Source organism: Quercus suber, unplaced genomic scaffold, assembly GCF_002906115.3.
Source record: "Quercus suber isolate HL8 unplaced genomic scaffold, Cork oak 2.0 scaffold_800, whole genome shotgun sequence".
NCBI classification, from domain to species: domain Eukaryota; kingdom Viridiplantae; phylum Streptophyta; class Magnoliopsida; order Fagales; family Fagaceae; genus Quercus; species Quercus suber.
Window position 1 is genome coordinate 276,354 of NW_027070235.1, and position 13,200 is coordinate 289,553.

The 13,200-nt window shown below is 42.2% G+C and overlaps 1 protein-coding gene across 1 annotated transcript; it reads right to left on the reverse strand.

The window, feature by feature from the left end:
• Nucleotides 1-8,632: 8,632 nt before the first annotated feature.
• On the reverse strand, nt 8,633-9,204 carry LOC112011059 (uncharacterized). The gene is made up of 2 exons (XM_024043454.1): nt 9,079-9,204; nt 8,633-8,950 (listed from the first exon to the last, which is right to left on the reverse strand). The coding sequence occupies exons 1-2, from the start codon at nt 9,202-9,204 to the stop codon at nt 8,633-8,635; spliced, it is 444 nt and encodes a 147-aa protein (XP_023899222.1).
• Nucleotides 9,205-13,200: the final 3,996 nt, after the last annotated feature.

Sequence of the window (13,200 nt, forward strand, 5' to 3'; positions counted from 1 at the left end):
GCACGCATGTTTGTGGCTTTTGGGGCACATAGAGTTGGTACATGTCTGTTACTCTTGGAGGCGTCAAAGACATTGCGATAATTTAAGCCCAGCAAACACACAAAGTTGGAGTACCTAAAGTCAAAAGGGCTTAGTGTATCATGGTTTAGAGAAGACTGATGATAGCTGCAAGACAATGGTTGTGGGAATGATATGAGGACGAAGCTCTTGCACTGATTATCATAGGACGAAGGCATTGGCAAAGGCAGTCAGAAGGATGCACTGATGAACCTCTCGCACTGATGGCCGCAAGATGAGGGCAGTGAGAAGGGCGCGCTGATGGAACTCCCGTATTGAAGGCTGTAAGGTGAAGGCAGTGAGAAGGGCACATTAGTGGAACTCTCGTACTAATGGCTACAAGACGAAGGCTTTGAGAAGGTTGCGCAGACGAAGCACTCACACCAATGGTCATGAGACAAAGGGGAGTGAGAAGGGCGTGCTGATGGAACTCCCGTACTGATGGCCATAAAACGAAGCTTTGAGAAGGTTGCGTAGATGAAGCACTCATACCAATGGTCGCGAGACAAAAGGCAGTGGAATGGATGCGCTATTGAAGCTTACAAACCTAAAGTCCAAAGGTGACAAGAGGACCGTTGTTGCTCAAATCCGTCGGACACCAAGGCAAGAAGGACAGGATGCTAACTCGCTTGAAATTGATGCTTGGCTTATGCAGTGTCAACTTCTATGACTTGCACAGAGTAAATCAAGTTATTCAACACAAGGTAATAATAAAGAAAACACAAAGGCAAGCACAAGAAAGAACGAAAAAAAAAAAAAAAAAAAAAAAAAAAAAAAAGGGAAGAATGCCTGCTACGGTTGAAGAAAAAAAATAGAACGGCGCTCAATTGCTTCTAACTCGTAAAACATCACCTCCTTTTATAGACGTGGCACTCGCAAGAAGCTTTAGTGATTCGCAAGAGTGCGGCTAAAGAAAGAAAAATGCTTGCCGAGCAAGATAGCTTCAACATTAACTCTACTAAGAAGACCAACATGGACTTGTGGTCCAAAAGAAAAAGAAAAAAAAAGGGTCTTTTGTGCAATCAAGCCCACAAGGCGTCAACTGTCTAAGAAAATAAAATAAAATACAAAGACAAGTTGAAATCCTTCTTGCACGTGGATAAAGGTTTTGCTTTCCCGTGAACTTGGTCCAAATTGAAATTAACAAAATACTTCAAGCCTTGTCTTCCTTGCATCAGAAAGACGCAAAGTCGAATCTTAAAGTTGTGGCATTTCTAGACATCAAAATTTTATGATGTACTAACAACCGTTTGATTATTCAAAATAAAATATTTGTGATCAAATTAATCTCCAACTGATAAGGTGGAAGATTGGCAAATGAAATCAGGCCATGTGGCAACATCAAATAAGAAAGCCATATAGCAACATCAGAAGAAAAGACATATAAATGGAAGAACAAATTAAACCCATAATTAACTCTCAATAAATGCTGAGAGAGAATTCCAAATTAAATAAGATTTAGTTGCCTATAAATAGAGGCTTCTCATATGAAAAAAGGGACAGACACTCAAAGAGAAAAACACTACTAACACTTTGCCAAAATAGAGAGTCATCTCTAAAGTTCGCAAGAATTCCATTTTTCATCAAGGCCTATTCCCATTTCTTCAAATCAAAGTGGGGATTCTCCTTTAATCTAGGTCGAGATCAAGCCAACGGCCCTCACATCAAATTAAGCATGTTCAACTATTCATTCAACTTGGAGACATCAAATCACAATTCAAGATCAAGCTTCATAGCCCCTTCGGATTGTAACGTTTCTTGAAGATCGAATTAGAGGAATTTATTGCACTCTTTCATTGTAAAGATTCATACAGAGGATTGTACTCTCATATATACAAATCAAATACAAGTTGATTATTTGTTACACTATTTCATGATCATGCGATTTATCTTTTTCGAAAATTGTGTATACACTAATATTTAGCATGATTTTTCTACAATATTACCCAAATAAAACTTGATGATGCCAAAAATCGTTAGTAAGCTACACAATTCTCACGTGCTTTGGACAAAACCTGCGCAATCAAAGAAGAAGAAGACCTTACAGCGAGTACCGATATGGTACCAGCCAAGTACCCTTCGAAGGTTAAGTTAGAGAATGTTCGTAACTCTAGAGTACCAGAGCTGAGGTAAATTATGCGTACCTTGATTTCTGATGGTTTTGGGTTTTTATAGTAATGTAGAATTGACCTTTGTTTCTTAGTGAAAAATGTGTTTCCTTGTAGGGAAGATTCTCATAAATACACGTATTTTACAGGATCCTTTCCATATAGAGATTTTGTTGATTAGGGTTAATCGTAGGGCATAAGACTTTTCCATTTGAAGTTTCTTAGAGACTACTTAGGCCACGTGGATGCCACGTGGCTTTGCTACCTGTCTACCTTGTATCTAGCTACTTGGAATTCGTCTACCATGGAGAGTCTGTTCATCTTCTCTTCCTCTCCGTTTGAGGTGCGATCTTTATTCCGCCCGTTATTTGTTAGTACGTTTAGACCGTCCATCTTCTTAGCACTATTGCTTTTGGTTGGCTTCTTTGAACTGATCCATCTAACTCAAATTCTATCCCCTTCAGCTGCCCCTTCACTCTATAGGTCCGTAGCCTGTTTTCACAAATGGACCCTTGAAGTGACGGTTTAACTATATTCTAGGGAGTTGCGTTTTGATTAACAGGCTAGCCTTGGATCATTAATGCAAGAAGGGCATGTAGCACATTTTCAGTGGCTGATTACTCAGATCGAAGTGTCCCTTCATCTCTCGTGTCGTTTCCTTTATATATATGCTGCTCCTCCCTTTCATTTTCGCTTTCCACAACAAACTTCCAGTGTCAAAGCACTACCATCTCCTACCAGAAACCGTCATACCATCGACTTAATGTGACTGTTCGCCACGCTGTTTTCGTTGCCTCTTTGCATCGTTCAACTGGTAAGTATTAGTTGCCTTATACTGAGTTCTCTTTTTGTTGTTCACTTTAAATATTGCATGCCCATCGCCTATGTAGACCTATAGAGTCTTAGGGGTTTATTTGTCACGTGTAGGTGATAGATGTTAAGTGAGGTGTCAAGTGAACAATCGTGTGTCCACGAAGGAGTGGGTTATGATGAGGTATATTCGTCAGGTCAGGATGACCCCGGTATCTTTTATGATGAAAGGGTTTTGTCTGCCAACTCATCTTCTGCAGAGGAGGATAACGACTTACACGTGGACGGATCAGAGGGTGATTCAGGTAGGGATTCAAACAGTGAATACATAGACAATGCTAAACCTCTCATCCAATCCATCATAGGTCCTGATGGCCTTAGGGAGTTTCTCCTTCTCCCATTGTGGACCGTAAATGACTTCAACTCTAACATCAAGAAAAAACACTTCGAGACCCTTAGGGAAAGACACCAGATTCCCGTCGGCATCCCTATCTGTTTGCCTTTCAAATTCGAAAAATGCTACTACCAGGATGCCGAGGACGTTGGGGTGTATGAGTAAATGTTTAAGGTGGGACTTAGATTCCCTTTAAGTGCTCTTCATCGCAGTTTACTTCAATACCTGGGGCTGGCCGTCACCCAGATCTCTCTGAATGCCTGAAGAGTCTTTCTTGGCGCAAAAGTTTTATATGGAGTCTTGACTAATAGGGAGCGTTAGATGACGGTGGAGGATTTCTTCCACTACTACCGTCCATCAGAAATCACCCAGTCTAGGGGTATGTATAGTTCCTATTGAGGAAATCGACACTTAGGCTAGTGTGCGATACCCTTGACTCAAACAGAAACTAGAAAAGCCGGTACTTCTTCATTCAAGGGGACGACTGGATGTGTCACCCTGACGATTAGGAGTACATGCATGTGGACAAAACTTAGGATATAATGCCCCCATCTAGTAGGTGTCTGTTTGGTCTAAATTTTGTTTCTTTAGTATTTATGTCGTGTTGGCCTAACTGTCCCCTTTTTGTAGCTCGAGACCATACAGAGGTGACTCTTGAGCAGTGGAGTTTTTTGAAAAAGGTCTTTAGGATCAAGTTGGCAGAGAGGACGTGGGAAAAGCTTGTTACCTTGGACACAATCCACTGGTATTGTGACAATCCTGAGCCTACCGCAACTGCCCGTTGCTACGATAGTCAAGTGCACAAATGTAAGTCCGTTGCTCATTAATTTTTCTTTTATTTTAGTAGTTTACCTAACTTTTTCTTTCCATTCATTTTGATGCAAAAATGGAAGACGGCAAAAGGAGGTATTTCATCAAGCAATAGGCTGCTGCAAGGAAGAAGTAGGAGGGAGTCTTGCCTCCTAAGGGAGCAGGTCCATCCAACCCGTCCACAAAGAGGAAATCGTCGGGCAAGACTGACTGTCTCCTTAAGAAACCCAAGGTGGTGGTGGGGTCAGCTGTTGAGGAGAATCCTAATGTAAACAAGCTGCCTCTTCCGTTTGGTCTAGGGAAGGGCAAAGGCCTTATGATAGGTAAAGGTCCTGTCACTGAAAAGCGCCCCATCAAAGATGATGACTACGTGGACTTGGGCAACCATGCCATCGAGGCCATGGGGGAGACGGGTCTTTTCAGCCTTACACAGGTATGTATATCCATCCTTCTCTCCTTTCCGTCATGTTGTCTCTTATTTTTCTAACCTTTATTTCTGATTCTTGTTGGAGGTGCTCATGATGAAAGGTTTAATGGGCCGTTGCCTATCTTAGGAGATGGTGGTGGATCGTTTGAGGGCAAAGGAGGCGACAGAGGCGGATTTGGGAGAGCTGAAGGCCTATAAGGTGGCCCAAGAGAAAAAGCTTGACCTAACGAAAAAGCACCTAGACGAGTTAGAGAAATAGATAGAGGTGCTAAAAAAAGTGCTCAAGGACAAGGAGGATGAGATCTCCAAGTCAACGGATTAGCTCCGTCGGGTTAAAGAGGACGTGAAAAAGGAGTATCGTAACTCTGATGCCTTTTTATATGAATTGGGTGGCTCCTTCATTGACTGCCTTCATTAAGTCAAGGCCTCCTTCTCGGATCTGGACTTATCCCACATTTCCATCAACACCCAAGGCCAAACCCTAGCCCGTCCCGTTGATCATGGAGACACCACTCCTGACCCTCAAGATGATGGAGACTGCTCCTCATGAAGATTAAGTCGAATCTGTCGAGGATGAGGCCCGTCCACTTAGGGGGGGAACCAGATAGCTGAAGAGAAAGACGAAGAGACCCTGGCTGACCAGCAGTAGATTCATCTTCTTCTTTTTTTTTTTTTTTTTGGGAGGACAATGTTCTTGCTATTTTTGCCGTTGCCTATTGTTGTTTAGGCCTTGCATGTAGACTACTTCCCTTTATTGGCCCTTCTTATATAATGTTTTGATATCTATCACTTGCATTTTGATTGTATGTCTGAAAATATATGTTTGCAAATCCACTTGTTTAATTTGATGTTTCCATCCACTTTGGACTTAACATTTTGACGATATCCTTTGTAACTAATTTTTCCTTTGAGCACTTAACAATGAATCCGTCCACTTGTGGACCTAATAAACTTAAATCATCCCTTGAGATGATTCCTTCCACTTATGGAATTTCAAATCATCCATTGGGATGAACTTGTCCACTTATGGACAATAATTACAAATCATCCTTTAGGATGAACCCGTCTACTTATGGACTTAATAAATTCAAATCATCTCTTGGGATGAACCTGTCCACCTGTGAACTTAATAATTCCAAATCATCCCTTGGGATGAACCCGTCCACTTGTGGACTTAATAATTTCAATTTACCCCTTGGGATGAACCCATCCATTTATGGACTTAATAATTTCAAATCATCCCTTGAGATGAACCCATCCACTTATGAACTTAATTAATTCAAATCATCCATTGGGATGATTTTAGATGTAGTTTTGTAGACACACACATGACATATCTAAATTACTACGCATGTAGAAATTGTTCTTGAAAAATGAAAAACTACCCTTCGGGCTTAAAAAGTACTGTAGATAGTAAAAATTAACTAAAAGGAAATAAACTGAAAATAAGGAGTGTCGTTGTCCGTGCCGTTGTCCACTAGTAGTATTTCTTTAGGTGCTCCATGTGTCCATGGGTGGTGCAACTTTTGCCTGTCTAGCGTCTCTATGTGGTAGGTCCCTTTCCTCTGCCATGAAGTGATCATGTAGGGTCCTTCCTAATTAGGTTCTAGCTTTCCTTGGGAGGGATCTCTTATGGCGCCTATCACCTTTCTTAAGACGAGATCTCCAACCTGGAAGTCTTTGTGTCTAACCCTTGGGATGTAGTGCTTGGCCATGAGGTTTTGGTATCAAGTTGATCTTTGTTCAACTGTTGCTCTGACCTCATCCACCAAGTCAAGCTACAAGCGCATAACTTCAGCGTTCCTACTTTCATCGTGGTTTCTCACTCTGTAGCTTATGAGTCTGACCTCAACTGGGATGATGGCCTCGCTTTTGTATGCTAGTCAAAACGGTGTTTCTCCTGTAGGTGTCCTTGTTGTCGTCCTATATGCCCATAAAACGCTTGGCAATTCTTCCGGCCATATACCCTTTGCCCTCTCGAGCTGAGTCTTGATGATTTTGAGCAAGGATCGATTCATGAGCTCAACTTGTCTGTTGGCCTAAGGGTGGGCAGGTGAGGAGTAGTGATTATCCCTAACTGCGAGCAAAAATCTCTGAACAAGTCATTATCAAACTGCTTCCCGTTATCTGAGACCAGTACTTTTGGTATACCTTACCGGCAAATAATGTTCCTCCATACAAATTTTCATATGTTCTTTTCCCTGATGGTGGCCAGGGCTTGGCTTCCATCCATTTGGTGAAGTAATCTATGCCAACTACTAGGAATTTCAACTTTCTAATTGCTGTTGGGAACGGGCCCATGATATCCAACCCCCATTGAGCGAAAGGCCATGGGGCTATTATTGGAGTGAGCTCCTCCATTGGTTGTCTGATGAGGTTGCCACACCTCTGACACTTGTCGCAAGTTTTGACATATGCATGGGCATCCTTCTACATGGTAGGCCAATAATATCCTACCCGTACCAATTTGTGCACTAAAGACCGTGTTCCGGAATGGTTCCCGCAAATTCCTTCGTGGACTTCTCTCATGACATAGTTTGCTTCCTCAGAACTAAGACACCTTAGGTATAGGTAGGAGAATCCTCTTTTGTACAAGATGTCTTTGATTAGCATAAACCGTGCTGCCTGAACCTTTAACTTCCTTGCAACCTCTTTACCTTCAGGTAGCATACCGTTTTTAAGGTTGGAGATTAATGATGTTGTCTAGTCTTTCTCAGAACCTATCTCCTGCACATTGATGCCGTCTATTAATGGTGAGATCTGAACAAAGGATAGTACCTAACTGGGGATGAGCATATGCTCTGCCTATGTAGTCTTGGCAAGACGGTCGGCTTGCTCGTTCTCCTCCCTTGAGATTTGAACAAACTTTGCCCGAAGGTCGTTTGTTCGTTTCTTAACTTACTCCATATACTTCTTCATCTGTTCACCCTTGCACTCGTAGTTGCTGTTTACTTGACTCGTGACTACCTGAGAGTCACAATATATAACCACATTTATGGCTCATGCTGCTTTGGCGAGATCTAGCCCTGCTACTAAAGATTCGTACTTCGTTTCATTATTGGTTGTAGGAAAATCGAGTCGGACCATGCATTCAATCTCGTTCCTTTTTGGGGAATGAAGTACTATACCAACTTCGTCTGCTTGTCTGTTAGACGACCTGTCCATATAGATACTCCATTGAGGACACGCTTTTGCCTCTTGGCCTTCCATGTTGGTGAATTCCGCGATGAAGTCAGCGACCACCTATCCGTTCATAATCGTACATGGGCGATACTATACATCGAATTCACTTAACTCAATTGCCCATAGCGCCATCTGTCCAACGGCTTCAGGGCTGCTTATTGCTCTCTGTAGAGGCTTGTCTGTTAGGACGACCACAGTGTGGGCCTGGAAGTATGGCTTAAGTTTACAAGCTGCAGTTACAAGCTAGTGTAGTATACAGGCTTTTATACCCTGTCTCTTTCTGTAACTAAGGCTGTGTTGACAACTGCTAGGGAAACGGCCAGATAGAGAAACAATTCTTCCCCTGGTTTGGAGGGACTCTGCAACGATGGGGAGGACAGGTATGATTTTAGGTCTTTGAATGCCTGCTGACATCCAGCCGTCCACTCGAAGGACTTCTTCAATGTGCAGAAGAAAGGCAGGTATTTTTCCATTGCTCTTGAGACGAACCTATTTAGTGCGGCTACTTTACCGTTGAGGTTATGTACTTCCTTGATGTTTGTTGGCAACGTCATCTCCATTATTACCTGTATCTTGTCTGGGTTGACCTCATCTGGGATACCATGAACCCCAGGAATTTTCCAGCCGTCACCCTAAATGCGCATTTGTGCGGATTCAGCTTCATGTTGTAAAAGCGAAGGGTATCAAAGATTTCCTTGAGGTAGCCCAAATGGTCGTCTTCCTGATGGCTTTTTACCAACATGTCATCCTCGTAGACTTGAACGTTCCTCCCAATCTGATGTGTGAACATCTTGTTCATCAGCCTTTGATACGTGGCGCCTGCGTTCTTGAGTCTGAATGGCATTACTTTGTAGCAGAAAAGACACTGGATGGTGACGAATGAATCTTCTCTTGATTAGCCTCGTCTAGCTTGATCTGGCTGTAACCAGAAAACATGTCCATGAAACTCAGCAACTGGTGTCTTACTGTTAAATCTACCAAGATGTCAATTCGAGGAAGTGGGTAGTTGTCCTTGGGGCATGCCCTGTTTAAGTCTGTGAAGTCCACACACATCCTCCACTTCTCGTTGGCCTTTTTGACCATCATTACATTGGCCAGCCAGTCGAGGTAGTATACTTCTCGTATGAAATCTGCTTCCTTTTTTACCATCACCTGTTTCTTCTAATGAACGGGAGGAAAAAGGGCAATACATTAAACTTGTGGACTATGACCGAAGGATCAATTTCGGGCATGTCTTCGTGGCTCTAGGCGAAGATGTCCTAGTTCTCCCTTAGAAATGTTGTTGGCACCTGACAAACTAGTGGGCTAGCTAGTGTGCCAATCTTGGCCATTCGCTCAGGCTTAGAATCATCAAGGAGTACCTCTTCCAACCCCTCCACGGGCTTTGCCACCGTTCGTTGTTCTTCTATACACATGGTTTGTAAATGATTGTCCATCTCCAGCATGGCAATGTAGCACTCGCGCGCCTACTTGATCTCCTCGTACCTCTCCACTCCGTACTCAATGGGGAACTTGATCATCAGGTGGTAAGTTGAAGTTACGGCCTTCCATGCGTTAATGGTAGGACAACCCAAAATGACATTGTAAGTAGACGAACAACCAACAATCACGAATGTGACTTCCTTGGTAATCTGTTGAGGGTAATCACCGACTGTTACGAGTAAAGTGACCGCATTGAGGGGGTATACTCTTATTCCTTCGAATCTAACGAGTGGCATGTTAGTCGAAACCAGCCATTCTCTCTCAATCCTTATTTGCTAGAATGCCGGGTAGTAAAGGATATCAGCAGAGCTCCCATTGTCTACAAGAATCCAGTGAGTGTTGTAGTCCCCAACTCGTATGCTAACTACAAGCGCATCGTCGTGTGGGTGGTGGAGACGTCGAGCATCCTTCTCTGTGAACCTAATTACAGGGTTGTCGAAGCGTGCCATCTTTGGGACTAAACCCGTCAGCTGGATGTTCTGGACCATCATGAGGTAGGTCTTGCGTGCCTTCCTAGTTGAACCGAAGGCTGTGGTGCCCCCTACGATCATCCTTATGTCTCCTAAGGGTGGCCTAGGATGCTCATTTTCCCTTCGGGTGGCCTGCTCTTGTGGTGGGTCCGTCTTTTCCTTACTGGCGAATCTTTACAATTTTCCTTGTTTAATAAGGGCTTCTATCTGCTGCTTCAAGTCGTACTATTCAAATGTGTCGTGACCGTGGTCATGGTGGAAACAGCAGTACTTGTCTCTGGACCTCTTGCTGGGGTCTCCCTGCAGCTTGCCAGGCCATGTCAAGGCTGTCTCGTCCTTGATCTACATCAAGACTTGATCAATAAGGGCCGTCAACAGGGTGAAACTTGCGAACCTCCCTGTGGAGGGCTTGGAACGCCTATCCCCTCGTTGGTCTCCTGTCCTGGTTGTCTTCCGTCCCTTATCCTGCCCTACATCTTCTTGCCTTTCCCTTTTTTAGGCTTCTCTTCTCGGGAAAGCAACGCGTCTTCCACGTTTATATACTTAGTAGCTTGTTAAAGTATGTCCAACATGGTTTTTGGGTCATTTTTGTATAAGAAAAACAGAAACTTCCCCTTCTGTAACCCATTGGTGAATGCAACAACGAGTATTTTGTTGTCAGCTTCATCTATTGAGAGGGCTTCCTTATTGAACTGGGTTATGTAGGATCTCAACGTCTCCTCCTCCCCATTGCTTAATGTTCATTAGGCACGTAGTGGACTTCTTATACCTGTGCCCCCCTAAAAAGTGCAAGGCAAACTACACGCTTAGCTCCTTGAAGGTACTAATGGAGTTAGGCATCAACCTACTAAACCATACCCTTGCAGGACCCTTCAGCATGGTCGAGAAGGCTCGACACATGATTTCGTCTGCCACACCTTGCAAGTGCATGAGGGTTTTGAATGACTCCAGGTGATCTAAGGGATCCTTTGACCAGTTGTAGGTTTCTACCTGTGGCATACAGAATTTCGACGGAAGGGGGAACAAAGTGACGGGTGTGGTAAAAGGCAAGTTCATCTGGTGGACTAACTCGTCAAGGTCGCTTGACACCAGTCCTATGAAGGCGTTCACCATGAAGTCCATCTGGTCCTTCATCATCTGCATCTCTGCAACCATGTGTGGTAGTGCTATTTCTGCGATGGATGGACGGCTGCTATCTTGTTGTTCTTATCTGCTCGGAGCATTGCTGCCTTTTGGTCCTTCTCGGTCCCTCCTTTCGGCGCTGGTGCCCTCTTGCTCTTCTTAGTGACTATTGGGCCCAGAACCCCTTTGGCACAACTATTTCTCCAGGTCGTGGTTTTGCTTAGTAAGGCTCTCCATTGTAGCTAGGGTCTGTACCTGTCTTTTAAGGGCAATAATGTGTGGCTCCTTTCTGTTATTGTTATCGGTTGCCATCGAGCAAGTGAGTACCATACAAATTTTTGTTTGGAAAATGGTAATATGGATGTTATTGTTTTTCAATTCCCACAGACAGCGCCAATTAATGATGCCAAAAATTGTCAGTAAGCTGCACAGTCCTCACGTGCTCTGGACAAAACCTGCGCAATCAAAGAAGAAGAAGACCTTATAGAGAGTACCGGTGTGGTACCAGCCAAGTACCCTCCGAATGTTAAGTTAAAGAATGTTCACAACTCTACAGTACCAAAGCTGGGGTAAATTATGCGTATCTTGATTTCTAAAGATTTTGGGTTTTTATAGTAGTGTAGAATCGACCTTTATTTCTTGGTGAAGAAGGTGTTTCCTTGTAGGGAAGATTCTCATAAATACTCGTATTTTACGGGATCATTTCCATATAAAGATTTTGCTGATTAGGGTTAATTGTAGGGTACAAAACATTTCCATTTGAAGTTTTTTGGAGACCACTTAGGCCACATGGATGCCACGTGGCTTTGCTACCCATCTATCTTGTATCCGTATACTTGGAATCCATCCACCATGGAGAGTCCGCCCATCTTCTCTACCTCTTCGTCTGAGATGCGATCTTTATTCTGCTCGTTGTTTGTTAGTATATTTAGACCGTCCATTTTCTTAGCACTGTTGCTTTTGGTTGGCTTCTTTGAACAGATCCGTGTAACTCAAATTCTATCCCCTTCAAAAGTTATGTAAACATCACATGTTAGATTTAATTAAATAAATATACACGTAGCAACCAATGTATGTAAATATGATATTTATCATTAAGTGATAAGAAAAAAAATTATAAAATTGATTTTTGAGTTTGGCCCTCTACCTTCTTCGAAGATCTCACTATAATTTATTCTTAGTTAGTTGTTAACCAACAACCTAACAAAACCTGCTTTTCCCTCTGAGCTCATTTTACAATATGCTTGAAATCATAATGAATATAAATGAGTAAAAGACTACTTTAGTATGTTAACCTTCACTCTAGTCTTGTCTTACATTTCTTTGGCGTCACTCAAATTAAAAGCAATAAATTGTATGCATATTATTTCTTGATTAAATGCTTCATAAAGTGAGTGACATACGAAATACACGTGTCAAATACATGCGTCATATTATTGCGAATGATATCAATGATTTCGAGTAAATAGGTAAGAAAGCAAGACACAGGAGCAAGAGAGATAAATTTATTCATACAACATATGTGGAAATCTTTGTGAAATTATTAGACATGTTCATGTCTTCATGAAGCTTATAGCATGATGCTTTCCCTTTTTCTTTTCTTTATTTTTTTAAATGAAAGAGAAATGTGGTCTCACATCAATTTTCTCTTTACGTTTTGTTGAGTCTCGTAGATATTGTTTTTTCCTTCGTGCAATTTGAAAACTTACTCCGTCCTTATTTTGGTGTATCTAACAAACCAGGCTACATTCAATGATATATAAATTCACCTAAAAAAAACCTTTGTAATAATTATTCATTGTAGAGCTTCCTGAATCCCCTGCATTCCCTGAACTTTAACTCCTACCCAAGTTCTTTTTCTTGTTACTTGAGCCAAAGCTGAAGAAACCGGATATGCTCTTCGAACTCATTTTCTCATTTCAAATCAAACTGAATATGAAAGACTAATCTGCCATGTGAAGGAGAGCTTCATCTAGAATTATTTTATATCCGTCAGAGGCGAACAGGGATGGAGATGTAATACCCCAAAATTCAGATTGGTCACGCCTATATACATGCTTCATTCTTGTATTCCGAAGAGTTATATATCGCTTTGGACCTACATAATTCAGATTGGTCATTAGACAATTTAATCATCATGCCTCCTAATGTGTATATATATAAACTGATTTGTTCAAAGAACATTACAACTTATAGTCTTCTTTTCATGCAACAAAGAGATTTATAAGGAATGAAGTACAACGGCTAATAGGACAATTGTGGGTTGCTCCGAAACTATACCATTGACAAAAGTGATATTTTTAAGGTTTTATAATTTAACATCCTAAGAGTATAGCT

Coding starts and splice junctions, on each gene's coding strand:
- LOC112011059 (XM_024043454.1), bottom strand. CDS start 9,204: ATGTGTATAGAAGAACAACGAACGGTGGCAAAGCCCGTGGAGGGGTTG. Junction 8,951..9,078: donor CTAGCCCACTAGTTTGTCAG/GTGCCAACAACA, acceptor CCCGTTCATTAG/AAGAAACAGGTGATGGTAAA.